The sequence below is a fragment of the Gobio gobio genome (assembly GCF_949357685.1).
Source record: "Gobio gobio genome assembly, chromosome: 22".
NCBI lineage: Eukaryota > Metazoa > Chordata > Actinopteri > Cypriniformes > Gobionidae > Gobio > Gobio gobio.
Genome location: NC_137118.1, coordinates 779,782 through 804,917, shown reverse-complemented (window position 1 = coordinate 804,917; position 25,136 = coordinate 779,782). Strand labels below are relative to the sequence as shown.

Here is a 25,136-nt window from a genome sequence, read left to right as displayed (position 1 = left end):
TGTGTCAAGCAGTTTTTGAGATTTCAGGATTTTCCCATTCAATTAGATAAGACTTGGTCTTGGTTGCCTAAACAGCTGCCCAGAGGTGTTGCAAATATGGCCACAGAGTGAACTCAAAATAGTGTTAGACCGATATATCGGGCCGATATTTTTACGTGTATCGGCATCGGCCGATATAAGGCTGCTTGTATCGGCCGATACAAATATTTTTTCCCTGCATTATTTCCAGTCAGGCGTCCTCAGGGCAGCTCTCACGTCTTCAAACTCGCTCTCCCTCGCGCATATTAATCAAAATCAATTGAGAATTGACACGATGGTAAAGGTGGAAAGACTGAAGTTTCACGAGGAGCATTAGGAGATTTTTTCCTGAATTACCGCTGGTGTTGCTCCACAAGAGATTCAGTGAAGTGCACCTACACTCTAAACAATGCTGGGTTAAAAATAACCCAAGTTGGGTTGAAAATGGACTAACTCATCAATTGGGCTGTTTTAAGCAAACATTTAACCCAACCACTGGGTCAAAACAACCCAATTGCTGGGTTAGTCCATATTCAACCCAACTTGGGTTATTTTTAACCCAGCAGTTTTTAGAGTGTAAGCATTAAATGACTAGGTTGTAAACAGTTTTAAATGAAGTATAGTACAGTCAGTGTGCACTTTATTATGCTGCTCGCTTGTTGATACTGAGTGCAATAGTGTAATTATTTTATTTATGCTTAAATATTTATTTTCAGAATTTATTTTCACTACTGAACTCTTTTTTTTTTCTTCTACCTCACCTGTTTTTACTATTTGTTAAATATTGTTTTTTTTAGTTCAATAAATGTTCCTTTTTTAAATTTTAAATTTTAAATTGTTATCATCCTGATCATTGTGTCATTTTTATGATGTAAATTGAGGGAGCAAAAGCAGTATCGGCTCCAAATATCGGCTCAAGAAAATCGGCAGCTCGTATCGTCATCGGCTAAGGCTGATGAAAAAAATCGGTATCGGCACTAAAAAAATCCATATCGGTCGATCCCTAACTCAAAACAAACATTTGTCAATATTTGGCACACCTGTCTGTGTTTTCTTCCCCAGCTAATAACTCTGGCATTAGTAAACGGCAGATCACGGATCTGGTGGATCAGAGCATCCAGATCAACACACACTGCTTCGTGGTGACGGCCGACAACCGCTACATCCTGGCCTGTGGATTCTGGGACAAGAGCTTCCGTGTTTACTCCACTGAGACAGGTGTGTGTGTCCTCTGAGCACAAATACTGCCACTCTTTAAGGTCAGCTGATGTGTGTGTGTGTGTGTGTGTGTGCTGACCTGGTCACTCCTCCCTCAGGGAAGCTCACTCAGATCGTGTTCGGCCACTGGGATGTGGTGACTTGTCTTGCGCGATCCGAGTCCTACATTGGCGGTGATTGCTACATCGTCTCCGGCTCGCGAGACGCAACCCTTCTGCTGTGGTACTGGAGCGGAAGACACCACATCATCGGAGACAATCCCAACAACAGTGAGCATGATCGGAAAAATTACTTCTAATTTCATATTATTTAAAGTGGTGTTATTACTGTGATCAAAGCTGAATGTATCATCATTACTCAGTGTCACATGATCCTTCAGAAATCATTCTGATATGAGGATTTCTTGATCATCTCTCTAATAGTACGGCTGCACGATTAATCGAAATCGAACCGCAATCTCGATTTGGGTCATGTGCGATTATGAGAGTGCAAAGGCTGCGATTTTAATTAAATAAATATATGCCCAGCGTGTCAGTGAAGAGCGGCTCTGTGATCACAGGGTTTCCGCGGGGTCTTAAAAAGTCAAGAATTTCAAAATCAAAATTTTAGGACTTAAAAAGTCTTAAATTCGCTAAAGTATTCTGTTCTAGGTCTTAAATCATTTTAAACAGGTCTTAATTTTCCTACGTCCATGTAACGCTAGCTCTAATGCTCATTGAAATCCTGCAGCACTTTAGAATGTTTAATTAGTCCAAATATAATTCTGCTGTATTACGACTACAAATGAGATCAACATGCAGCTTATATTGCAGCCAATCAGCTATCGTGTTATTGAGTCTCTTTCAGATTGTACCACTGACACATAAAACGGATTTTATTCTTCAGCTAATAGTCCTCCAGTTTTTTGTGTTTCTGCGATTACTAAATATAATGAAAAATCAACATGCTTTTTTTTGAGATCCTGCATTATTTGTAAACCAAAATAAACAAGATTTATGTATTTAGTTTTTTATTATATTGCTGTTGTGCATCTTGCATAATATGGTAAATGAGGCGTCCTAATTATGAAAAAAATGCAAATGTCTGGAAATTACCACCACAAAATCATTCAAGTAATTTTGATCTCAAATATCACCAAAAAAAAGTCGCAAAATCCTGGTGGAATTGAGTTATGAGGAAGTGCAAGTTTATCGATTTGTTCAATTTGAATAAATTCATTTACTTTGCAAGCAAATTTGTGACTGCATTTCCTTTTATAGGTTAAATTTAATTCATAATGGTCTTAAAAAGGTCTCAAAAAGTCTTAAATTTGACTTTGTGGAACCTGCAGAAACCCTGGATCAGCCAACAAAACAACGTTTAATAACATGTTTTAACTCTCTTCATATTATGAAAATACCCGAGAAAGCTTGAAGAACTCAAATACACCATATATCTTGTGGCAGAAGTATTATCTTCATGTTTAATCAGTCAAAGCGTTTCTATCTTCGTTTTATTCAGCCAACAGCGTGAGCTTCACATTAGGGATTTCCTGGAAACGAAGGATTACTTCTCTGAGGAAAATGTGGAGTTTCTGCTCGAGGGCGCCCTCTGGCCTCCAGTATGAATGAAACTTTTGGGTAGAAAATAAGAAAAATTATACTTCTAAATAAATGCATATGACAATCCATATATTTGTCTTACATATACAGGAGTTTTTTCCCCAGAGTGGATACACAAGAGGCTTGTATAATTATTATTATAGGCTATTGTTATATTTATTTGTTAAATGCTCTATTTAAATTTTGTAATGAATGTTATTGTAATATTTCTTATTTTTATTTAGCAATAATAATAATCATAAGACTTATTATTAGTCATATTAATATATAAACACAAAATGTTATATACACATACTTTTCATTTGTAAAAATAAAAAATTATAATAATCGCATTTTAAATCGCAATCTTAACCAGAATAATCGCAATTAGATATTTTCCCCAAATCGCACAGCCCTATCTCATATTATTATAAATGTTGGAAATTGCTTAATATTTTTATGTAAACATTGTTTTTTTTCAGGATTCTTTGATAAATGGAAAGTTCAAAAGAACAGCAATTATTTGAAATATAAATAACATTATAAATGGCTGTCACTTTTGATCAATTTAGTCAATATTTACTAAATAAAATTATTAATTTCTATAAAACAAATCTATGGAAGCTTGTTTCCATTTTAAAAGATAATTGCAACTTTTTTACTCTTAATTCTGACTATATCTAGCAATTGCGTTATAAAGTCAGAATATAAACCTTGCAATTCCGAGAGAGAGAACATCCTTTTTTCTTTTTTATTCTGTGGCTGAAACAAGCTCCCATAGATTTCACATACACAACATATTTAATGTTTATTTGACTTATATTGAGATTAAATTTCAAGAAAATGGTATCTAATATTCTTTCTCAATATATTAACAAACATTTCTTTTTATGTACATGTTTTCCTCCTCTTTATTCCTCTTTTGTTGCCCATGCCTTGTGTTATGCGTCTCTTAAAGGGTTAGTTCATCCAAAACTGTAAATTGTGTGATTAATGACTGAGCCTCATGTGGTTGGACACCCGTCAGACCTCCGTTCATCTTCAGACACAAATGAAGATATTTTAGTGTAAATCTGATGCTCTGAAAGGCCTCCATTGGCTCAACTTTACACTCTCAAGACCCTTAAAAGACACTAAAGACTAAAGTTACAAAGTCCATCTCACTACAGCGGCTCTACAATAACTTTATGAAGACGAGAATAGTTTCTGTGCGCAAAAAAACCCTAAATAACGACTTATATAGTGATGACGATTTCAAAACACGGCCTCATGAAGCTTCGAAGCGTTATGAATCAGTGAGTCGATTCAGCAGTTTGAATCGCCAAATTTCAGCAGTTTGGCGGTTTGACACCCGAATCATGATTCGACTCACTGATTCATAACGCTTCGAAGCTTCATGATGCCGTGTTTTGAAATCGTCATCACTATATAAGTCGTTATTTAGGGGTTTTTTGCGCACAGAAACTATTCTGGTCTTCATAAAGTTATTGTAGAGCCGCTGTAGTGAGATGGACTTTGTAACTTTAGTCTTTAGTGTCTTTTAAGGGTCTTGAGAGTGTAAAGTTGAGCCAATGGAGGCCTTTCAGAGCATCAGATTTACACTAAAATATCTTCATTTGTGTCTGAAGATGAACGGAGGTCTGACGGGTGTCCAACCACATGAGGCTCAGGCATTAATGACACAATTTACAGTTTTGGATGAACTAACCCTTTAATGAAGAGATGTTTAAGCCTGACCGTCTGTTGTGTTGTAGGTGATTATCCGGCTCCTAGAGCGGTTCTGACCGGCCATGACCACGAGGTGGTGTGTGTGTCTGTGTGTGCTGAACTGGGACTCGTCATCAGTGGGGCCAAAGGTCAGTGAGAGGAAGCCGTCTGAATAATAGCAGATCTGAAATGGGCTATTTTCACACTAGTGCTGGTTTGCAAGAGAACTCGTATATAAATGTGTTCTTGATGTCGTCTGGTTTTCCAGAGGGGCCGTGTTTGGTGCACACCATCACAGGAGATTTGCTGCGGGCCCTTGAGGGCCCCGAGAACTGCCTCCAGCCCCGCCTGATCTCAGTGTCCAGCGAGGGTCACTGCATCATCTACTATGAGAGAGGACACTTCTGCAACTTCAGCATTAATGGAAAACTCCTGGCACAGATGGAGATCAACGACTCCACACGCGTAAGCGGCCACATGCATGTCTGAACAGGGACAAATACACACTCACAGTCTCTATATTTACAGGGTTCCCGCGGGGTCTTAAAATGTCTTACATTTCAAAATCTAAATTTTAGGCCTTAAAAAGTCTTAAATTCTCTGAAGTATTGTTTTAAACAGGTCTTAAATTATCCTACGTCCATGTAACGCTACCTCTAAAGCTCATTGAAATGCTCCCGCAGCGCGTGTGTGTGTGTGTGTGTGTGTGTGTGTGTGTGTGTGTTTATTCCGGGCTGTTGTAGTTCTTTCTTTCGCTAGTCCAACTATAGTTTGCTGTATTACGACTACAAATGAGACCAGCATGCATCTTATATTGCAGCCAATCAGCTTTCGTGTTATTGCTGCAGGTCTCTTTCGGATTGTACCACAGACACATAAAACTGATTTTATTCTTCAGCTCCAGTTCTTCCAGTTCACGTGATCGTGAAAGCGAAGGTGAATCTTTCTCACCTGCCATCTCGCATAATGACCAAATAAAAGTATGATGCGTCCGATAGCTCTAAAAAGAGTTAATAAAAGCGATGTAAACCACAAACTCAATTCGGTAGACACACACTGATGTCAGACTGGCTGTGGATTCTGTGTGTGTGTTTGCCGCCTGTCAGTTTGCGCAACTGTACCGAATGTGTCTATTTCTAGGCTTACTCTTGAACGCTCATACACACATTCATATCCCTGTGTTCTTATTGGCGGTTATGTCTTGACTCTTGAGTAGAAAAGTTTGGGATGTGTGTCATTATTGGATCTGCACATTACTGTAGTTCTTAAAGTGAAAGCACACTAATACAGCTTATACCCGCTCCTGTCTGTGTTAATGTTAAACAAACAACAACAACAACAGGGAAAAAACACTACTTCAACTTAAAGCACTGTTTGTATCCGTATCTTTAGGTTGTTTTTATTTGTCCTATTGTAATTGGTTAATAAGTTCTTATTTTATTAATGACCGTTTACTTGAGAACTTTTTACTTATATTAAGCAATTGCTTACTTGTACGATTTTGGTCATATTTCCCACCCTAAGCGATAATGTTATTAAAGCTAGATAGCACACCACTGGACCAGCCTTTTTCTGTAATACCAAACAAGATTTATGCATTTTGTTTGTTTTATTGTCATGTGTGACTATTGTGCATCTAATATGGTAAATGTGGCATCCTATGAAAAAAACAATAAAACTGGAAATGACCACCTCAAAATCAGTCATTTTGATCTCAGAAGGAGAAGGAAAAAAATAAATAAAATATGTGTGTGTGTGTGTGTGTGTGTGTATATATATATATATATATATATATAATTTTATGATTCTGCATTTCCTTTGTACGTTTTTTTTATTGCATGATATAGGTCTTAAATTTAATTCATAATGGTCTTAAAAAGTCTTAAATTTGACTGATTTATCTTGACTTTATTCCCACAGGCCATTCTGTTGAGCAGTGACGGTCAGAACTTGGTAACAGGAGGTGATAACGGTGTTGTTGAAGTCTGGCAGGCCTGTGACTTTAAGCAGCTTTATATTTACCCCGGATGTGATGCAGGCATCAGGGCTATGGACCTGTCCCATGACCAGAGGTCAGCACACCTACACTATATATACACCGATCAGGCTTAACAATGACGTGAGTAACACTGATGATCTGTTAGTGGGTGGGTGTTATATTAGGCAGCAAGTGAACATTTCGTCCTCAGAGTTGATGTGTTAGAAGCAGGAAAAATGGGCAAGCGTAAGGATTTGAGCGAGTTTGACAAAGGCCAGATTGTGACGGCTAGAGACTGGGTCAGAACATCTCCAAAAGTGCAGGTCTTGTGGGTGTTCCCGGTCTGCAGTGGTCAGGCTCTATCAAAAGTGCTCCAAGGAAGAACATGGAGTCATGGAGGACCAGTGGAGAACCGGCCACAGGGTCATGGAGGACCAGTGGAGAACCGGCCACAGGGTCATGGAGGACCAGTGGAGAACCGGCCACAGGGTCATGGAGGACCAGTGGAGAACCGGCCACAGGGTCATGGAGGACCAGTGGAGAACCGGCCACAGGGTCATGGAGGACCAGTGGAGAACCGGCCACAGGGTCATGAAGGACCAGTGGAGAACCGGCCACAGGGTCATGGAGGACCAGTGGAGAACTGGCCACAGGGTCATGAAGGACCAGTGGAGAACTGGCCACAGGGTCATGGAGGACCAGTGGAGAACTGGCCACAGGGTCATGAAGGACCAGTGGAGAACCGGCCACAGGGTCATGGGCGGCCGAGGCTCATTGATGCCCGTGTGGTCCGATCAAACAGACGAGCTACTGGAGCTCAAACTGCTCAAGAAGTTAATGCTGATTCTGATAGAAAGTGCTCAGAATACACAGAGCGGGTCAGTTGGGAACTATGGGCACTATGGGAAGAAGGCGTGGCTTACCTGGGGAACACATGGCACCAGGTGCATTATGGGAAGAAGGTGTGGCGGTGGAGGCAGTGATGCTTTGGCCAATGTTCTGCTGGGAAACCTTGGGTCTTACATCATGTGATGTGACTCTGACCCGTCTCACCTACCTCAGCATTGTTGAGCCCATGTCCAGCCGCTCATGGAGACGGTTTTCCCTGTGGCTGAGGCTCTTTCAGCAGATAATGCGCCACACAAAGCACAAATGCTTCAGGAATGCTTTGAGGAGCACAACAACGAGTTTGAGTCCAAATTCCCCAGATCTCAAGCCAATCGAGCATCTGTGGGATGAGCTGAACAAACAAGTCCGATCCACCACGCAACTTACAGGATGTTATGCCTGATCGTGTATATGAGCAATAGCACAGCGTTTGTAATGCATGTTAATGGAAATGTATAATTTTTCAAACTAATGTGTTTTGCAGGACTTTGATCACTGGGATGGCGTCGGGCAGCATCGTGGCGTTTAACATTGATTTCAATCGATGGCACTACGAACATCAGAACAGATACTGAGACCGAGACGGGAGGAGAGAGGGCTCGCCGTGAGAGAGGACAGTTGAGGGTGGAGTTAAACCCAGATGAAAACACAAGACATATCTCTAACGTTACTTAGACCTTTAGGGTTGTCCTTCACTCCCCACATACTAGGATGAGTTGCCTAAAGTCCTCACGTCTGCAAAGATCTCATACAGGATGGAGGACAGGCGGATGGGACGGACCGTTCCAGCAGAAGAGGGTTGAGGGAGGGAGTGGTGAACTTAATCTCTGTAAATACGAAACTGCAACGGCGCAGTCACTGCAAGGGGATCAAATCATACTTCCCGCTCGCGCTCCGTTACGGAAGATCCCATCACCTTTAATTTATTAATGACTTGCTGTAAGATATTGTGTAGCTCCGACGAAATGTTGACGAAGGCCTGCCGACTCACAGGGAGGAACGGATCTGACAGGAAACAAGCTTCTCTTTCCTCTTTGTATATTTGGTCATTGTTTTGTCATATATGTAAATATTGTGATGGTTAGGAAAGCCAGGCATGTACGCGGGCCATAAAAAAGAAAATAAAGAGGAGAAAAAAGCAACAAAAAAAGAGAAAAAGAAACCCTCCCTCACTCACACGTTTCGTTATTTATGAGAGAAAAAAAAAATAATGTTGAAGTTTTTGTATCAGACACTTTGCACCGGTAACATCCCATCATTTATCAACGTATAAGGATTTTTTTGGGTTTCCTACTATATTTAGGCCATTCTCCATTGTATAATTTGTGCATTGATGTTTGTTGTATTGAAATAATTAATATTATAATCATATGTGATGATTACGTTGTACAACCACAGCCACAGTAAGCAATATCCCTGTAGCCGAGAGAGACTGCAGAAACACGTTTAACACGCGGATTAAATCTCAAATCATACGCGCATACGGAGACATTTTTACTTTTATCCCCCTCTTTAAAAAAGTGCGAGCAAAGATATTTTTCAATCAGCAACACATCCTGAAACACAGCCGTTTTACTAGAGGTCAGCCGACCGGACGCTTCAACAGTTCAGAAATTATGCAAATAATGTGTTGATCTGCCTTGTGATTGGCCATCGGATGTGAATATAGATGAGACGGCGGCGAGTAGGCGAGTGGTCAGTACTGTATATTTGATTTGATTTGTACATTTGCTAAATATCTTTTATTTTGCATCATGATTGCGTATCATTTTAATGTATTTGATTTGATTTGTCTGCATCGGTTGTGGAGACGAGAGAACGGTTGATTGGCAGGAAGTAAATATGGATGATGATTATTTGGATTCATTTTTCAATCAGTCGCTCTGCTGTTTCTTGCATCTGCTGCAACTTGAAGCCAGAATCTCACAGGTGTCTCTTCAAATGTTTAAATATTAATTCATGCCAATATATAGATCAATAACTGTAAAATAAAATTGTTTCCTTTTTGTCGTATTTACAATAAAACAAGCCAAAACATCTTTTTGAGGTATTTGTGTGTTTGTCTTTAAACCCGTGACTCTTTCTGTATCAAACTTCATAATGTAGACATATCCCAAAATAATACAGGGTTTATCTTCAATGGCATATCGCTTAGTGTTTTTGAAAATGTAAGCTATATTTATGAATTGGTATATTTAATTTATTTGGTCAAAAGCATGTTTCGACTGAGGCTTACAAAACTAATTCTATACAAGTAGTGATTTATGTTGATCTGATGGGTTTTTGAAAACGTTTGCTATGTCATGCTTTAGTGTAAAACGATGCTTTGACAAAAAATGATTTTTAAATGTTATAATAGTGATTTTATAATGTCTAAATATAAATCCAAAAGCAAAATGAACATAACTATATGTGACCCTCTAGAACACAAAACCAGTCATAAGGGTCAAATCTTTTAAATTGAGATGTATAGATCATATTCAAATGAATAATAAATCTCTCCACTGATGTTTGGTTTGTTAGGACAATATTGTAAAATCTGGAATCTGAGGGTGCATTAAAATCTAAATATTGAGAAAAATCTCCTTTAAAGTTGTCCAAATGAAGTCCTTAGCAATGCATATTACTACTAATAAAACATTTATGATATGGAAATTCGCTAAATATCTTCATGGAACATGATCTTAATATCCTAATGATTTTTGGGATAAAAGTAAAATGTATAATTTTGACCCATATGATGTGTTGTTGGCTATTGCCACAGATATACCCGCGAGAGGCACGACTGCTGCTGAGCTCCAGGGTCAGATATGGAGAGTGGAAATGAGCCAGTGAATGCTCCTCTGTCTGCAGGTTATAGTGGGATTATGGTAAAATGTCATTCATTTTAAAAGTGTTTGTTTCCAGCAGGAGGAAGAAATCTTCCACTGAAGCATGGCACTTTGGGCATGAATAAAACATTTAGATTTTTAAAACTACGGTCTGTAAATTTTTGGGGTTAAAAATTAATCTGAGCAAGTACATAACCAGCCAGTGTTGAACACGATCTCCTCAGCGGTAAACTGGGAATAATGTGTTTTAATTATAATTTGAGTGGTACTGGTGGCTTTCCACAGGAAATTCAAGCATGTTTTTGCATCATTACACAAAGGATGAGTCCGGCTAGTCAGCTGTCGCATGTGAGGATGCTGCAGGTGGTGGATCATTTACAGCCTTAATTCAGTTTTTCTTTTTTATGGTGGATTGTAATCCAGAATCCAAACGTAAATCATCAGTGACGACTGGAAATTCACCCGGAGTCAAAGCAGAAGATTAGACTGGACAGAAGCTGAAATCTACAGGTACCGCTGATACACACTGAAAACACGGTCACACACTGCTGTTGTTAACATTAACCATTTGAGAACAAAGTATAACAATAATAATACTTTGCACGGTTCGGTTTGAAGGGATATGAGCTATTTACCGATCATAAACGTGCATCGATCCATCATCGTAAACGTCATACTATCCATCATCGTAAACGTCATACTATCCATCATCGTAAACGTCATAATATCCATCATTGTAAACGTCCATCTATCCATCATCGTTAACATCATACTAACAATTATCGTAAAAGTGCATCTAACCATCATCGTAAACATCATACTATCCATCATCGTAAAAGTGCATCTATCCATCATCGTAAAAGTGCATCTAACCATCATCGTAAACGTCATACTATCCATCATCAAAAACGTCCATCTATCCATCATCGTAAACATCATACTATCCATCATCGTAAACGTCATACTAACCATCATCGTAAACGTCCATCTATCCATCATCGTTAACGTCATACTAACCATCATCGTAAACGTCCATCTATCCATAATCGTAAACGTCATACTATCCATCATCGTAAAAGTGCATATATTCATCATCCTAAACGTCATACTATTCATCATCGTAAACGTCATACTATCCATCATTGTAAACGTCCATCTATCCATCATCGTTAACGTCCATCTATCCATAATCGTAAACGTCATACTATCCATCATCGTAAAAGTGCATATATTCATCATCCTAAACGTCATACTATTCATCATCGTAAACGTCATACTATCCATCATCGTAAACGTCATGCTATCCATCATCGTAAACGTCATGCTATCCATCATCGTAAACGTCATACTATACGTCATGCTATCCATCATCGTAAACGTCATACTATCCATCATCGTAAACGTTGTGCTATCCATCATCTTAAACGTCATACTATCCATCATCGTAAGCGTCATACTATCCATCATCGTAAACGTCCATCTATCCATCATCGTAAACGTTGTGCTATCCATCATCTTAAACGTCATACTATCCATCATCGTAAGCGTCATACTATCCATCATCGTAAACGTCCATCTATCCATCATCGTAAACGTTGTGCTATCCATCATCTTAAACGTCATACTATCCATCATCGTAAACGTCCATCTATCCATCATCGTAAGCGTCATACTATCCATCATCGTAAACGTCCATCTATCCATCATCGTAAACATCATACTAACCATCATCGTAAACGTCCATCTATCCATCATCGTAAACGTCATACTATCCATCATCGTAAATGTCATACTAACCATCATCGTAAACGTCCATCTATCCATCACCGCAAAAGTTAATCTATCTATCATCGTAAACGTCATACTATCCATCATCGTAAAAGTGCATATATTCATCATCCTAAACGTCATACTATTCATCATCGTAAACGTCATAATATCCATCATCGTAAACGTCATGCTATCCATCATCGTAAACGTCATGCTATCCATCATCGTAAACGTCATACTAACCATCATCGTAAACGTCCATCTATCCATAATCGTAAACGTCATACTATCCATCATCGTAAAAGTGCATATATTCATCATCCTAAACGTCATACTATTCATCATCGTAAACGTCATACTAACCATCATCGTAAACATCATACTATCCATCATCGTAAAAGTGCATCTATCCATCATCGTAAAAGTGCATCTAACCATCATCGTAAACGTCATACTATCCATCATCGTAAACGTCATACTATCCATCATCGTAAACGTCATACTATCCATCATCGTAACGTCATCGTAAACGTCATACTATCCATCATCGTAAACGTCATAATATCCATCATTGTAAACGTCCATCTATCCATGATCGTTAACGTCATACTAACCATCATCGTAAACGTCATACTATCCATCATCGTAAAAGTGCATATATCCATCATCCTAAACTCCATATTATTCATCATCGTAAACGTCATAATATCCATCATTATAAACGTCCATCTATCCATCATCGTTAACGTCATACTAACAATCATCGTAAACGTCCATCTATCCCTCATCGCAAAAGTCCATCTATCTATCATCGTAAAAGTGCATCTAACCATCATCGTAAACGTCATACTAACCATCATCGTAAACATCATACTATCCATCATCGTAAAAGTGCATCTATCCATCATCGTAAAAGTGCATCTAACCATCATCGTAAACGTCATACTATCCATCATCGTAAACGTCATACTATCCATCATCGTAAACGTCATACTATCCATCATCGTAACGTCATCGTAAACGTCATACTATCCATCATCGTAAACGTCATAATATCCATCATTGTAAACGTCCATCTATCCATGATCGTTAACGTCATACTAACCATCATCGTAAACGTCATACTATCCATCATCGTAAAAGTGCATATATCCATCATCCTAAACTCCATATTATTCATCATCGTAAACATCATACTATCCATCATCGTAAACGTCATACTATCCATCATCATAAACTTCATACTATCCATAATCGTAAACGTCCATCTATCCATCATCGTAAACGTCATACTATCCATCATTGTAAAAGTGCATCTAACCATCATTGTAAACGTCATACTATCCATCATCGTAAACGTCATACTATCCATCATCGTTAACGTCATATTATCCATCATCGTAAACATCCAACTATCCATCTTCGTAAAAGTGCATCTAACCATCATCGTAAAAGTCCATCTATCCATCATCGTAAAAGCGCATCTAACCATCATCGTAATCGTCATATTATCCATCATCGTAAACATCCAACTATCCATCTTCGTAAATGTCATACTATCAATCATTGTAAACGTCATACTATCCATCATCGTAAACGTCCATCTATCAATCATCGTAAACGTCATACTATCCATCATCGTAAACGTCCATCTATCCATCATTGTAAACGTCCATTTATCCATCATCGTTAACGTCATACTAACCATCATCGTAAACGTCCATCTATCCATAATCATAAACGTCATACTATCCATCATCGTAAACGTCATACTATCCATCATCGTAAACGTCATACTAATCATCATCGTAAACGTCCATCTATCCATAATCATAAACTTCATACTATCCATCATCGTAAACGTCATACTATCCATCATCTTAAACGTCCATCTATCCATAATCGTAAACGTCATACTATCCATCATTGTAAACGTCATACTATCCATCATCGTAAACGTTATACTATCCATCATCGTAAACGTCATAATATCCATCATTGTAAACGTCCATCTATCCATCATCGTTAACGTCATACTAACAATCATCGTAAACGTCCATCTATCCCTCATCGCAAAAGTCCATCTATCTATCATCGTAAAAGTGCATATAACCATCATCGTAAACGTCATACTAACCATCATCGTAAACATCATACTATCCATCATCGTAAAAGTGCATCTATCCATCATCGTAAAAGTGCATCTAACCATCATCGTAAACGTCATACTATCCATCATCGTAAACGTCATACTATCCATCATCGTAAACGTCATACTATCCATCATCGTAACGTCATCGTAAACGTCATACTATCCATCATCGTAAACGTCATAATATCCATCATTGTAAAAGTGCATATATCCATCATCCTAAACGTCATACTATTCATCATCGTAAACATCATACTATCCATCATCGTAAACGTCATACTATCCATCATCGTAAACTTCATACTATCCATAATCGTAAACGTCAATCTATCCATCATCGTAAACGTCATACTATCCATCATTGTAAAAGTGCATCTAACCATCATTGTAAACGTCATACTATCCATCATCGTTAACGTCATACTAATCATCATCGTAAAAGTCCATCTATCCATCATCGTAAAAGCGCATCTAACCATCATCGTAAACGTCATATTATCCATCATCGTAAACATCCAACTATCCATCTTCGTAAACGTCATACTATCCATCATCGTAAACGTCCATCTATCCATCATTGTAAACGTCCATCTATCCATCATCGTTAACATCATACTAACCATAATCGTAAACGTCCATCTATCCATAATCATAAACGTCATACTATCCATCATCGTAAACGTCCATCTATCCATCATCGTAAACGTCATACTATACGTCATGCTATCCATCATCGTAAACGTCATACTATCCATCATCGTAAACGTTGTGCTATCCATCATCTTAAACGTCATACTATCCATCATCGTAAGCGTCATACTATCCATCATCGTAAACGTCCATCTGTCCATCATCGTAAACGTCATACTAACCATCATCGTAAACATCATACTATCCATCATCGTAAAAGTGCATCTATCCATCATCGTAAAAGTGCATCTAACCATCATCGTAAACGTCATACTATCCATCATCGTAAACGTCATACTATCCATCATCGTAAACGTCATACTATCCATCATCGTAACGTCATCGTAAACGTCATACTATCCATCATCGTAAACGTCATAATATCCATCATTGTAAACGTCCATCTATCCATGATCGTTAACGTCATACTAACCATCATCGTAAACGTCATACTATCCATCATCGTAAAAGTGCATATATCCATCATCCTAAACTCCATATTATTCATCATCGTAAACATCATACTATCCATCATCGTAAACGTCATACTATCCATAATCGTAAACGTCCATCTATCCATCATCGTAAACGTCATACTATCCATCATTGTAAAAGTGCATCTAACCATCATTGTAAACGTCATACTATCCATCATCGTAAACGTCATACTATCCATCATCGTTAACGTCATACTAATCATCATCGTAAAAGTCCATCTATCCATCATCGTAAACCTCATGCTATTCATCATCGTAAACGTCATGCTATCCATCATCGTAAACGTCATACTATACGTCATGCTATCCATCATCGTAAACGTCATACTATCCATCATCGTAAACGTAATGCTATCCATCATCGTAAACGTCATACTATCCATCATCGTAAACGTCATACTATCCATCATCTTAAACGTCATACTATCCATCATCGTAAACGTCATACTATCCATCATCGTAAACGTCATACTAACCATCATCGTAAACGTCCATCTATCCATCACCGCAAAAGTCCATCTATCTATCATCGTAAACGTCATACTATCCATCATCGTAAAAATGCATATATTCATCATCCTAAACGTCATACTATTCATCATCGTAAACGTCATACTATCCATCATTGTAAACGTCATGCTATCCATCATCGTAAACGTCATGCTATCCATCATCGTAAACGTCATACTATACGGCATGCTATCCATCATCGTAAACGTCATACTATCCATCATCGTAAACGTCATACTAACCATCATCGTAAACGTCCATCTATCCATCACCGCAAAAGTCCATCTATCTATCTATCATCGTAAACGTCATACTATCCATCATCGTAAAAATGCATATATTCATCATCCTAAACGTCATACTATTCATCATCGTAAACGTCATACTATCCATCATCGTAAACGTCATGCTATCCATCATCGTAAACGTCATGCTATCCATCATCGTAAACGTCATACTATACGTCATACTATCCATCATCGTAAACGTCATACTATACGTCATGCTATCCATCATCGTAAACGTCATACTATCCATCATCGTAAACGGCATGCTATCCATCATCGTAAACGTCATACTATCCATCATCGTAAACGTCATACTATCCATCATCTTAAACGTCATACTATCCATCATTCGTAAACGTCATACTATCCATCATCGTAAACGTCCATCTATCCATCATCGTAAACGTCATACTATCCATCATCGTAAACGTCATACTAACCATCATCGTAAACGTCCATCTATCCATCACCGCAAAAGTCCATCTATCTATTATCGTAAACGTCATACTATCCATCATCGTAAAAGTGCATATATCCATCATCGTAAACGTCCATCTATCCATCACCGCAAAAGTCCATCTATCTATCATCGTAAACCTCATACTATCCATCATCGTAAAAGTGCATATATCCATCATCCTAAACGTCATACTATTCATCATCGTAAACGTCCATCTATCCATCATCGTAAACATCCATCTATCCATCATCGTAAACGTCCATCTATCCATCATTGTAAACATCATACTATCCATCATCGTAAACGTCATACTATCCATCATCGTAAACGTCATACTATCCATCATCGTAAACGTCATAATATCCATCATTGTAAATGTCCATCTATCCATCATCGTTAACGTCATACTAACAATTATCGTAAAAGTGCATCTAACCATCATCGTAAACATCATTCTATCCATCATCGTAAAAGTGCATCTATCCATCATCGTAAACATCATACTATCCATCATCGTAAAAGTGCATCTATCCATCATCGTAAAAGTGCATCTAACCATCATCGTAAATATCATACTATCCATCATCGTAAAAGTGCATCTAACCATCATCGTAAACATCATACTATCCATCATCGTAAAAGTGCATCTATCCATCATCGTAAAAGTGCATCTAACCATCATCGTAAACGTCATACTATCCATCATCAAAAACGTCATACTATCCATCATCGTAAACATCATACTATCCATCATCGTAAACGTCATACTATCCATCATCGTAACGTCATCGTAAACGTCATAATATCCATCATTGTAAACGTCCATCTATCCATCATCGTTAACGTCATACTAACCATCATCGTAAACGTCATACTATCCATCATCGTAAAAGTGCATATATTCATCATCCTAAACGTCATACTATTCATCATCGTAAACGTCATAATATCCATCATTGTAAACGTCCAGCTATCCATCATCGTTAACGTCATACTAACCATCATCGTAAACGTCCATCTATCCATAATCGTAAACGTCATACTATCCATCATCGTAAACGTCATACTATCCATCATCGTAAACGTCATGCTATCCATCATCGTAAACGTCATGCTATCCATCATCGTAAACGTCATACTATACGTCATGCTATCCATCATCGTAAACGTCATACTATCCATCATCGTAAACGTCAAGCTATCCATCATCGTAAACGTCATGCTATCCATCATCGTAAACGTCATGCTATCCATCATCGTAAACGTCATACTATACGTCATGCTATCCATCATCGTAAACGTCATACTATCCATCATCGTAAACGTAATGCTATCCAACATCGTAAACGTCATACTATCCATCATCGTAAACGTCATACTATCCATCATCTTAAACGTCATACTATCCATCATCGTAAACGTCATACTATCCATCATCGTAAACGTCCATCTATCCATCATCGTAAACGTCATACTATCCATCATCGTAAACGTCATACTAACCATCATCGTAAACGTCCATCTATCCATCACCGCAAAAGTCCATCTATCTATCATCGTAAACGTCATACTATCCATCATCGTAAAAATGCATATATTCATCATCCTAAACGTCATACTATTCATCATCGTAAACGTCATACTATCCATCATCGTAAACGTCATGCTATCCATCATCGTAAACGTCATGCTATCCATCATCGTAAACGTCATACTATACGTCATGCTATCAATCATCGTAAACGTCATACTATCCATCATCGTAAACGGCATGCTATCCATCATCGTAAACGTCATACTATCCATCATCGTAAACGTCATACTAACCATCATCGTAAACGTCCATCTATCCATCACCGCAAAAGTCCATCTATCTATCATCGTAAACGTCATACTATCCATCATCGTTAAAATGCATATATTCATCATCCTAAACGTCATACTATTCATCATCGTAAACGTCATACTATCCATCATCGTAAACGTCATGCTATCCATCATCGTAAACGTCATGCTATCCATCATCGTAAACGTCATACTATACGTCATGCTATCCATCATCGTAAACGTCATACTATCCATCATCGTAAACGGCATGCTATCCATTAGGGATGCACCGAAATGAAAATTCTTGGCCGAAACGGAAAACCGAAAAAGAGGAAACCAAGGCCGAAAGCCGAAAACCGAAACACCGAAAGAAATTATGCCAATTATTAGTACCATTGCATTTATGGCTATGACTGTGTACTAACTTTACTAAAATCAAGGCATTGCAATTGCATACATTAATATTAAAGTTTCAAAGAATAAATCAATTACAAGTTATGCCAATATTTATTTAGCACATTGCAACAATGCACAGTATAAAATAAAATTCAAACTAAAATGTTTAACTTGACCCCACTCATTTGTACATTAAATAATAATGTACAGGCCTACAGAAAGGTTTTAAAATTAAATGTTCTCTCATAAAAACAAAGTGCATTTAGGTCTAGTGCATTTAAAATTGTTCTCTGTAGGACTACTACAAGAAAGTGCATTCAGAACAAGTGCAACTGCTTAAAGATACATTTATTTTCTCTGTAGGCCTTTAACATAATAGTGTATCAAATCAAAGACTGCCATAGCCCATATGTTAACTGTAGAATAGGGGTGTAGCGGTACACAAAACTGACGGTTCGGTACAGCAGTTTTACAAAATGGCTTTTTATTTATTTTTATTGGTTAACTGAAAAAAAAAGTCTGTCCTTAAATGAATTAAATTATAACTAAAAGTTTATTGAATATATTGCTCTAAACTATATAGGGAGCCCTTACTTGCACATTAATATTAAAGGTTAAAAACAGAGCCCAAACTATTAGCCTAAATTCAGTTGCTATGTATTTTTAGGTCTAATAATCAACACTCAAATAACATCGTACACAAACATGTACACTTCACATAAGGCAGTTTTTGCAATAACTTCTAAATCTAATTATAAAATAGTTTTTTATCCAATTCGTTGTTGAAATATAATCATTTATACACAGTGTCTGTCATTTTATTTAAACATACATGAAATAATCAATATATCATTAACATGTTAAGTAGAATATAATGAATATAACGGCTAATATAGGTCATATATTTAGTGAAAGAGTTGATTTCTCAAGTGAACTAACAGCTGTGGACACTGAGGTGCCTGAGGTAAATGATGCTACATGACTGTTTAGTTTACAGCAGTTATATTGAGGTCTTTCCGCCGTTGAAACACTGACTGAGCGATTACACCACATATATACACATGACAGTAAGTTGTAATGTATCCTCAACACACCTTAGATGTTCATTCATGTTTATTCTTTAGGAAGAGATGATCGATCGCGCTCACAGATGATCGCGTTCACGCGCGCGCGCTGCCGCCAGATTGAAGTGTGTTCCGCGCTTAAAACATGCCCACATGTTAAAGATTGCGTTCGGTTTCACAGTGAAGTCTGGTCCTCTTCTCATCGAGAACATGAACAGCTCTGAGCTCTCGCTGTCAGTGCTTGTGCATGAAGCAGACGTGGGTGTTTCTCAGATATACTGAAACACGTCCACACCGCTGACATGTTGCTTCAGACAAGCACGTGCAGGTCGCGGTTCCTGTTTGCGTCATCACAACATTTCGGCCATGTTGTTTCGGTGATAAAAGTATTTCGGCCGAAAACCGAAAATGCACTTTTGGGGCATTTTCGGCCGAAAATTTTCGGTGGCCGAATATTCGGTGCATCCCTACTATCCATCATCGTAAACGTCATACTATCCATCATCGTAAACGTCATACTATCCATCATCTTAAACGTCATACTATCCATCATCGTAAACGTCATACTATCCATCATCGTAAACGTCCATCTATCCATCATCGTAAACGTCATACTATCCATCATCGTAAACGTCATACTAACCATCATCGTAAACGTCCATCTATCCATCACCGCAAAAGTCCATCTATCTATCATCGTAAACGTCATACTATCCATCATCGTAAAAGTGCATATATCCATCATCGTAAACGTCCATCTATCCATCACCGCAAAAGTCCATCTATCTATCATCGTAAACGTCATACTATCCATCATCGTAAAAGTGCATATATCCATCATCCTAAACGTCATACTATTCATCATCGTAAACGTCATACTATCCATCATCGTAAACGTCATGCTATCCATCATCGTGAACGTCCATCCATCCATCATCTTAAACGTCATACTATCCATCATCGTAAACGTCATACTAATCATCATCGTAAACGTCCATCTATCCATAATCATAAACTTCATACTATCCATCATCGTAAACGTCATACTATCCATCATCTTAAACGTCCATCTATCCATAATCGTAAACGTCATACTATCCATCATCGTAAACGTCCATCTATCCATCATTGTAAACGTCATACTATCCATCATCGTAAACGTTATACTATCCATCATCGTAAACGTCATACTATCCATCATCGTAAACGTCATAATATCCATCATTGTAAACGTCCATCTATCCATCATCGTTAACGTCATACTAACAATCATCGTAAACGTCCATCTATCCCTCATCGCAAAAGTCCATCTATCTATCATCGTAAAAGTGCATCTAACCATCATCGTAAACGTCATACTAACCATCATCGTAAACATCATACTATCCATCATCGTAAAAGTGCATCTATCCATCATCGTAAAAGTGCATCTAACCATCATCGTAAACGTCATACTATCCATCATCGTAAACGTCATACTATCCATCATCGTAAACGTCATACTATCCATCATCGTAACGTCATCGTAAACGTCATACTATCCATCATCGTAAACGTCATAATATCCATCATTGTAAACGTCCATCTATCCATGATCGTTAACGTCATACTATCCATCATCCTAAACGTCATACTATTCATCATCGTAAACATCATACTATCCATCATCGTAAACGTCATACTATCCATCATCGTAAACTTCATACTATCCATAATCGTAAACGTCCATCTATCCATCATCGTAAACGTCATACTATCCATCATTGTAAAAGTGCATCTAACCATCATTGTAAACGTCATACTATCCATCATCGTAAACGTCATACTATCCATCATCGTTAACGTCATACTAATCATCATCGTAAAAGTCCATCTATCCATCATCGTAAAAGCGCATCTAACCATCATCGTAAACGTCATATTATCCATCATCGTAAACATCCAACTATCCATCTTCATAAATGTCATATTATACATCATCGTAAATATCATACTATCAATCATTGTAAACGTCATACTATCCATCATCGTAAACGTCCATCTATCCATCATCGTAAATGTCATACTATCCATCATCGTAAACGTCCATCTATCCATCATTGTAAACGTCCATCTATCCATCATCGTTAACGTCATGCTAACCATCATCGTAAACGTCCATCTATACATAATCGTAAACGTCATACTATCCATCATCGTAAAAGTGCATATATTCATCATCCAAGACGTCATACTATTAATCATTGTAAACGTCATGCTTTCCATCATCGTAAACGTCATACTATACGTCATGCTATCCATCATCGTAAACGTCATACTATCCATCATCGTAAACGTCATGCTATCCATCAACTTAAACGTCATACTATCCATCATCGTAAACGTCATACTATCCATCATCGTAAACGTCCATCTATCCATCATCGTAAACATCATACTATCCATCATCGTAAACGTCATACTAACCATCATCGTAAACGTCCATCTATCCATCACCGCAAAAGTCCATCTATCTATCATCGTAAACGTCATACTATCCATCATCGTAAAAGTGCATATATTCATCATCCTAAACGTCATACTATTCATCATCGTAAACGTCATACTATCCATCATCGTAAACGTCAAGCTATCCATCATCGTAAACGTCATGCTATCCATCATCATAAACGTCATGATATCCATCATCGTAAACATCCATCTATCCATCTTCGTAAATGTCATATTATACATCATCGTAAATATCATACTATCAATCATTGTAAACGTCATACTATCCATCATCGTAAACGTCCATCTATCCATCATCGTAAACGTCATGCTATCCATCATCGTAAACGTCATGCTTTCCATCATCGTAAACGTCATACTATACGTCATGCTTTCCATCATCGTAAACGTCATACTATACGTCATGCTATCCATCATCGTAAACGTCCATCTATCGATCATCGTAAACGTCATGCTATCCATCATCGTAAACGTCATGCTTTCCATCATCGTAAACGTCATACAATACGTCATGCTATCCATCATCGTAAACGTCATACTATCCATCATCGTAAACGTCATGCTATCCATCATCTTAAACGTCATACTAACCATCATTGTAAACGTCATACTATCCATCATCGTAAACGTCCGTCTATCCATCATCGTAAACGTCATACTATCCATCATCGTAAACGTCATACTATCCATCATCGTAAACGTCATACTAACCATCATCGTAAACGTCCATTTATCCATCACCGCAAAAGTCCATCTATCTATCATCGTAAACGTCATACTATCCATCATCGTAAAAGTGCATATATTCATCATCCTAAACGTCATACTATTCATCATCGTAAACGTCATACTATCCATCATCGTAAACGTCAAGCTATCCATCATCCTAAACGTCATACTATTCATCATCGTAAACGTCATACTATCCATCATCGTAAACATCATACTATCCATCATCGTAAACGTCATACTAACCATCATCGTAAACGTCCATCTATCCATCACCGCAAAAGTCCATCTATCTATCATCGTAAACGTCATACTATCCATCATCGTAAAAGTGCATATATTCATCATCCTAAACGTCATACTATTCATCATCGTAAACGTCATACTATCCATCATCGTAAACGTCAAGCTATCCATCATCCTAAACGTCATACTATTCATCATCGTAAACGTCATACTATCCATCATCGTAAACATCATACTATCCATCATCGTAAACGTCATACTAACCATCATCGTAAACGTCCATCTATCCATCACCGCAAAAGTCCATCTATCTATCATCGTAAACGTCATACTATCCATCATCGTAAAAGTGCATATATTCATCATCCTAAACGTCATACTATTCATCATCGTAAACGTCATGCTATCCATCATCGTAAACGCATGCTATCCATCATCGTAAACGTCATACTACTGTATACGTCATGCTATCCATCATCGTAAACGTCATACTATCCATCCTCGTAAACGTAATGCTATCCATCATCGTAAACGTCATACTATCCATCATCAAAAACGTCATACTATCCATCATCTTAAACGTCATACTATCCATCATCGTAAACATCATACTATCCATCATCGTAAACGTCCATCTATCCATCATCGTAAACGTCATACTATCCATCATCGTAAACGTCATACTAACCATCATCGTAAACGTCCATCTATCCATCACCGCAAAAGTCCATCTATCTATCATCGTAAACGTCATACTATCCATCATCGTAAAAGTGCATATATTCATCATCCTAAACGTCATACTATTCATCATCGTAAACGTCATACTATCCATCATCGTAAACGTCATGCTATCCATCATCGTAAACGTCATGCTATCCATCATCGTAAACGTCATGCTATCCATCATCGTAAACGTCATACTATACGTCATGCTATCCATCATCGTAAACGTCATACTATCCATCATCGTAAACGTCATGCTATCCATCATCGTAAACGTCATACTATCCATCATCGTAAACGTCATACTATCCATCATCGTAAACGTCATACTATCCATCATCTTAAACGTCATACTATCCATCATCGTAAACGTCATACTATCCATCATCGTAAATGTCCATCTATCCATCATCGTAAACGTCATACTATCCATCATCGTAAAAGTCATACTAACCATCATCGTAAACGTCCATCTATCCATCACCGCAAAAGTCCATCTATCCATCATCATAAACGTCATGCTATCCATCATCGTGAACGTCCATCCATCCATCATCTTAAACGTCATACTATCCATCATCGTAAATGTCCATCTATCCATAATCATAAACTTCATACTATCCATCATCGTAAACGTCATACTATCCATCATCTTAAACGTCCATTTATCCATCATTGTAAACGTCATACTATCCATCATCGTAAACGTTATACTATCCATCATCGTAAACGTCATACTATCCATCATCGTAAACGTCATAATATCCATCATTGTAAACGTCCATCTATCCATCATCGTTAACGTCATACTAACAATCATCGTAAACGTCCATCTATCCCTCATCGCAAAAGTCCATCTATCTATCATCGTAAAAGTGCATCTAACCATCATCGTAAACGTCATACTAACCATCATCGTAAATATCATACTATCCATCATCGTAAACGTCCATCTATCCATCATCGTAAACGTCATACTATCCATCATCGTAAACGTCATGCTATCCATCATCGTAAACGTCATACTATCCATCATCGTAAACGTCATGCT

At 37.9% G+C, this 25,136-nt stretch overlaps 1 protein-coding gene across 1 annotated transcript in view; it reads left to right on the top strand.

Annotated features, from left to right (window-relative positions):
• Positions 1–9,428, top strand: part of nbeaa (neurobeachin a) — a 161,616-nt gene extending 152,188 nt beyond the window's left edge. Inside the window, exons 44-49 of the mRNA XM_079804696.1 lie at positions 1,081–1,236; positions 1,335–1,505; positions 4,571–4,672; positions 4,792–4,988; positions 6,444–6,595; positions 7,874–9,428. Of these exons, the coding sequence (XP_079660822.1) occupies positions 1,081–1,236; positions 1,335–1,505; positions 4,571–4,672; positions 4,792–4,988; positions 6,444–6,595; positions 7,874–7,964 (869 nt within the window). The 3' untranslated portion in view covers positions 7,965–9,428. The remainder of the gene's footprint in view (positions 1–1,080; positions 1,237–1,334; positions 1,506–4,570; positions 4,673–4,791; positions 4,989–6,443; positions 6,596–7,873) is intronic.
• The last annotated feature ends 15,708 nt before the right edge of the window (positions 9,429–25,136 follow it).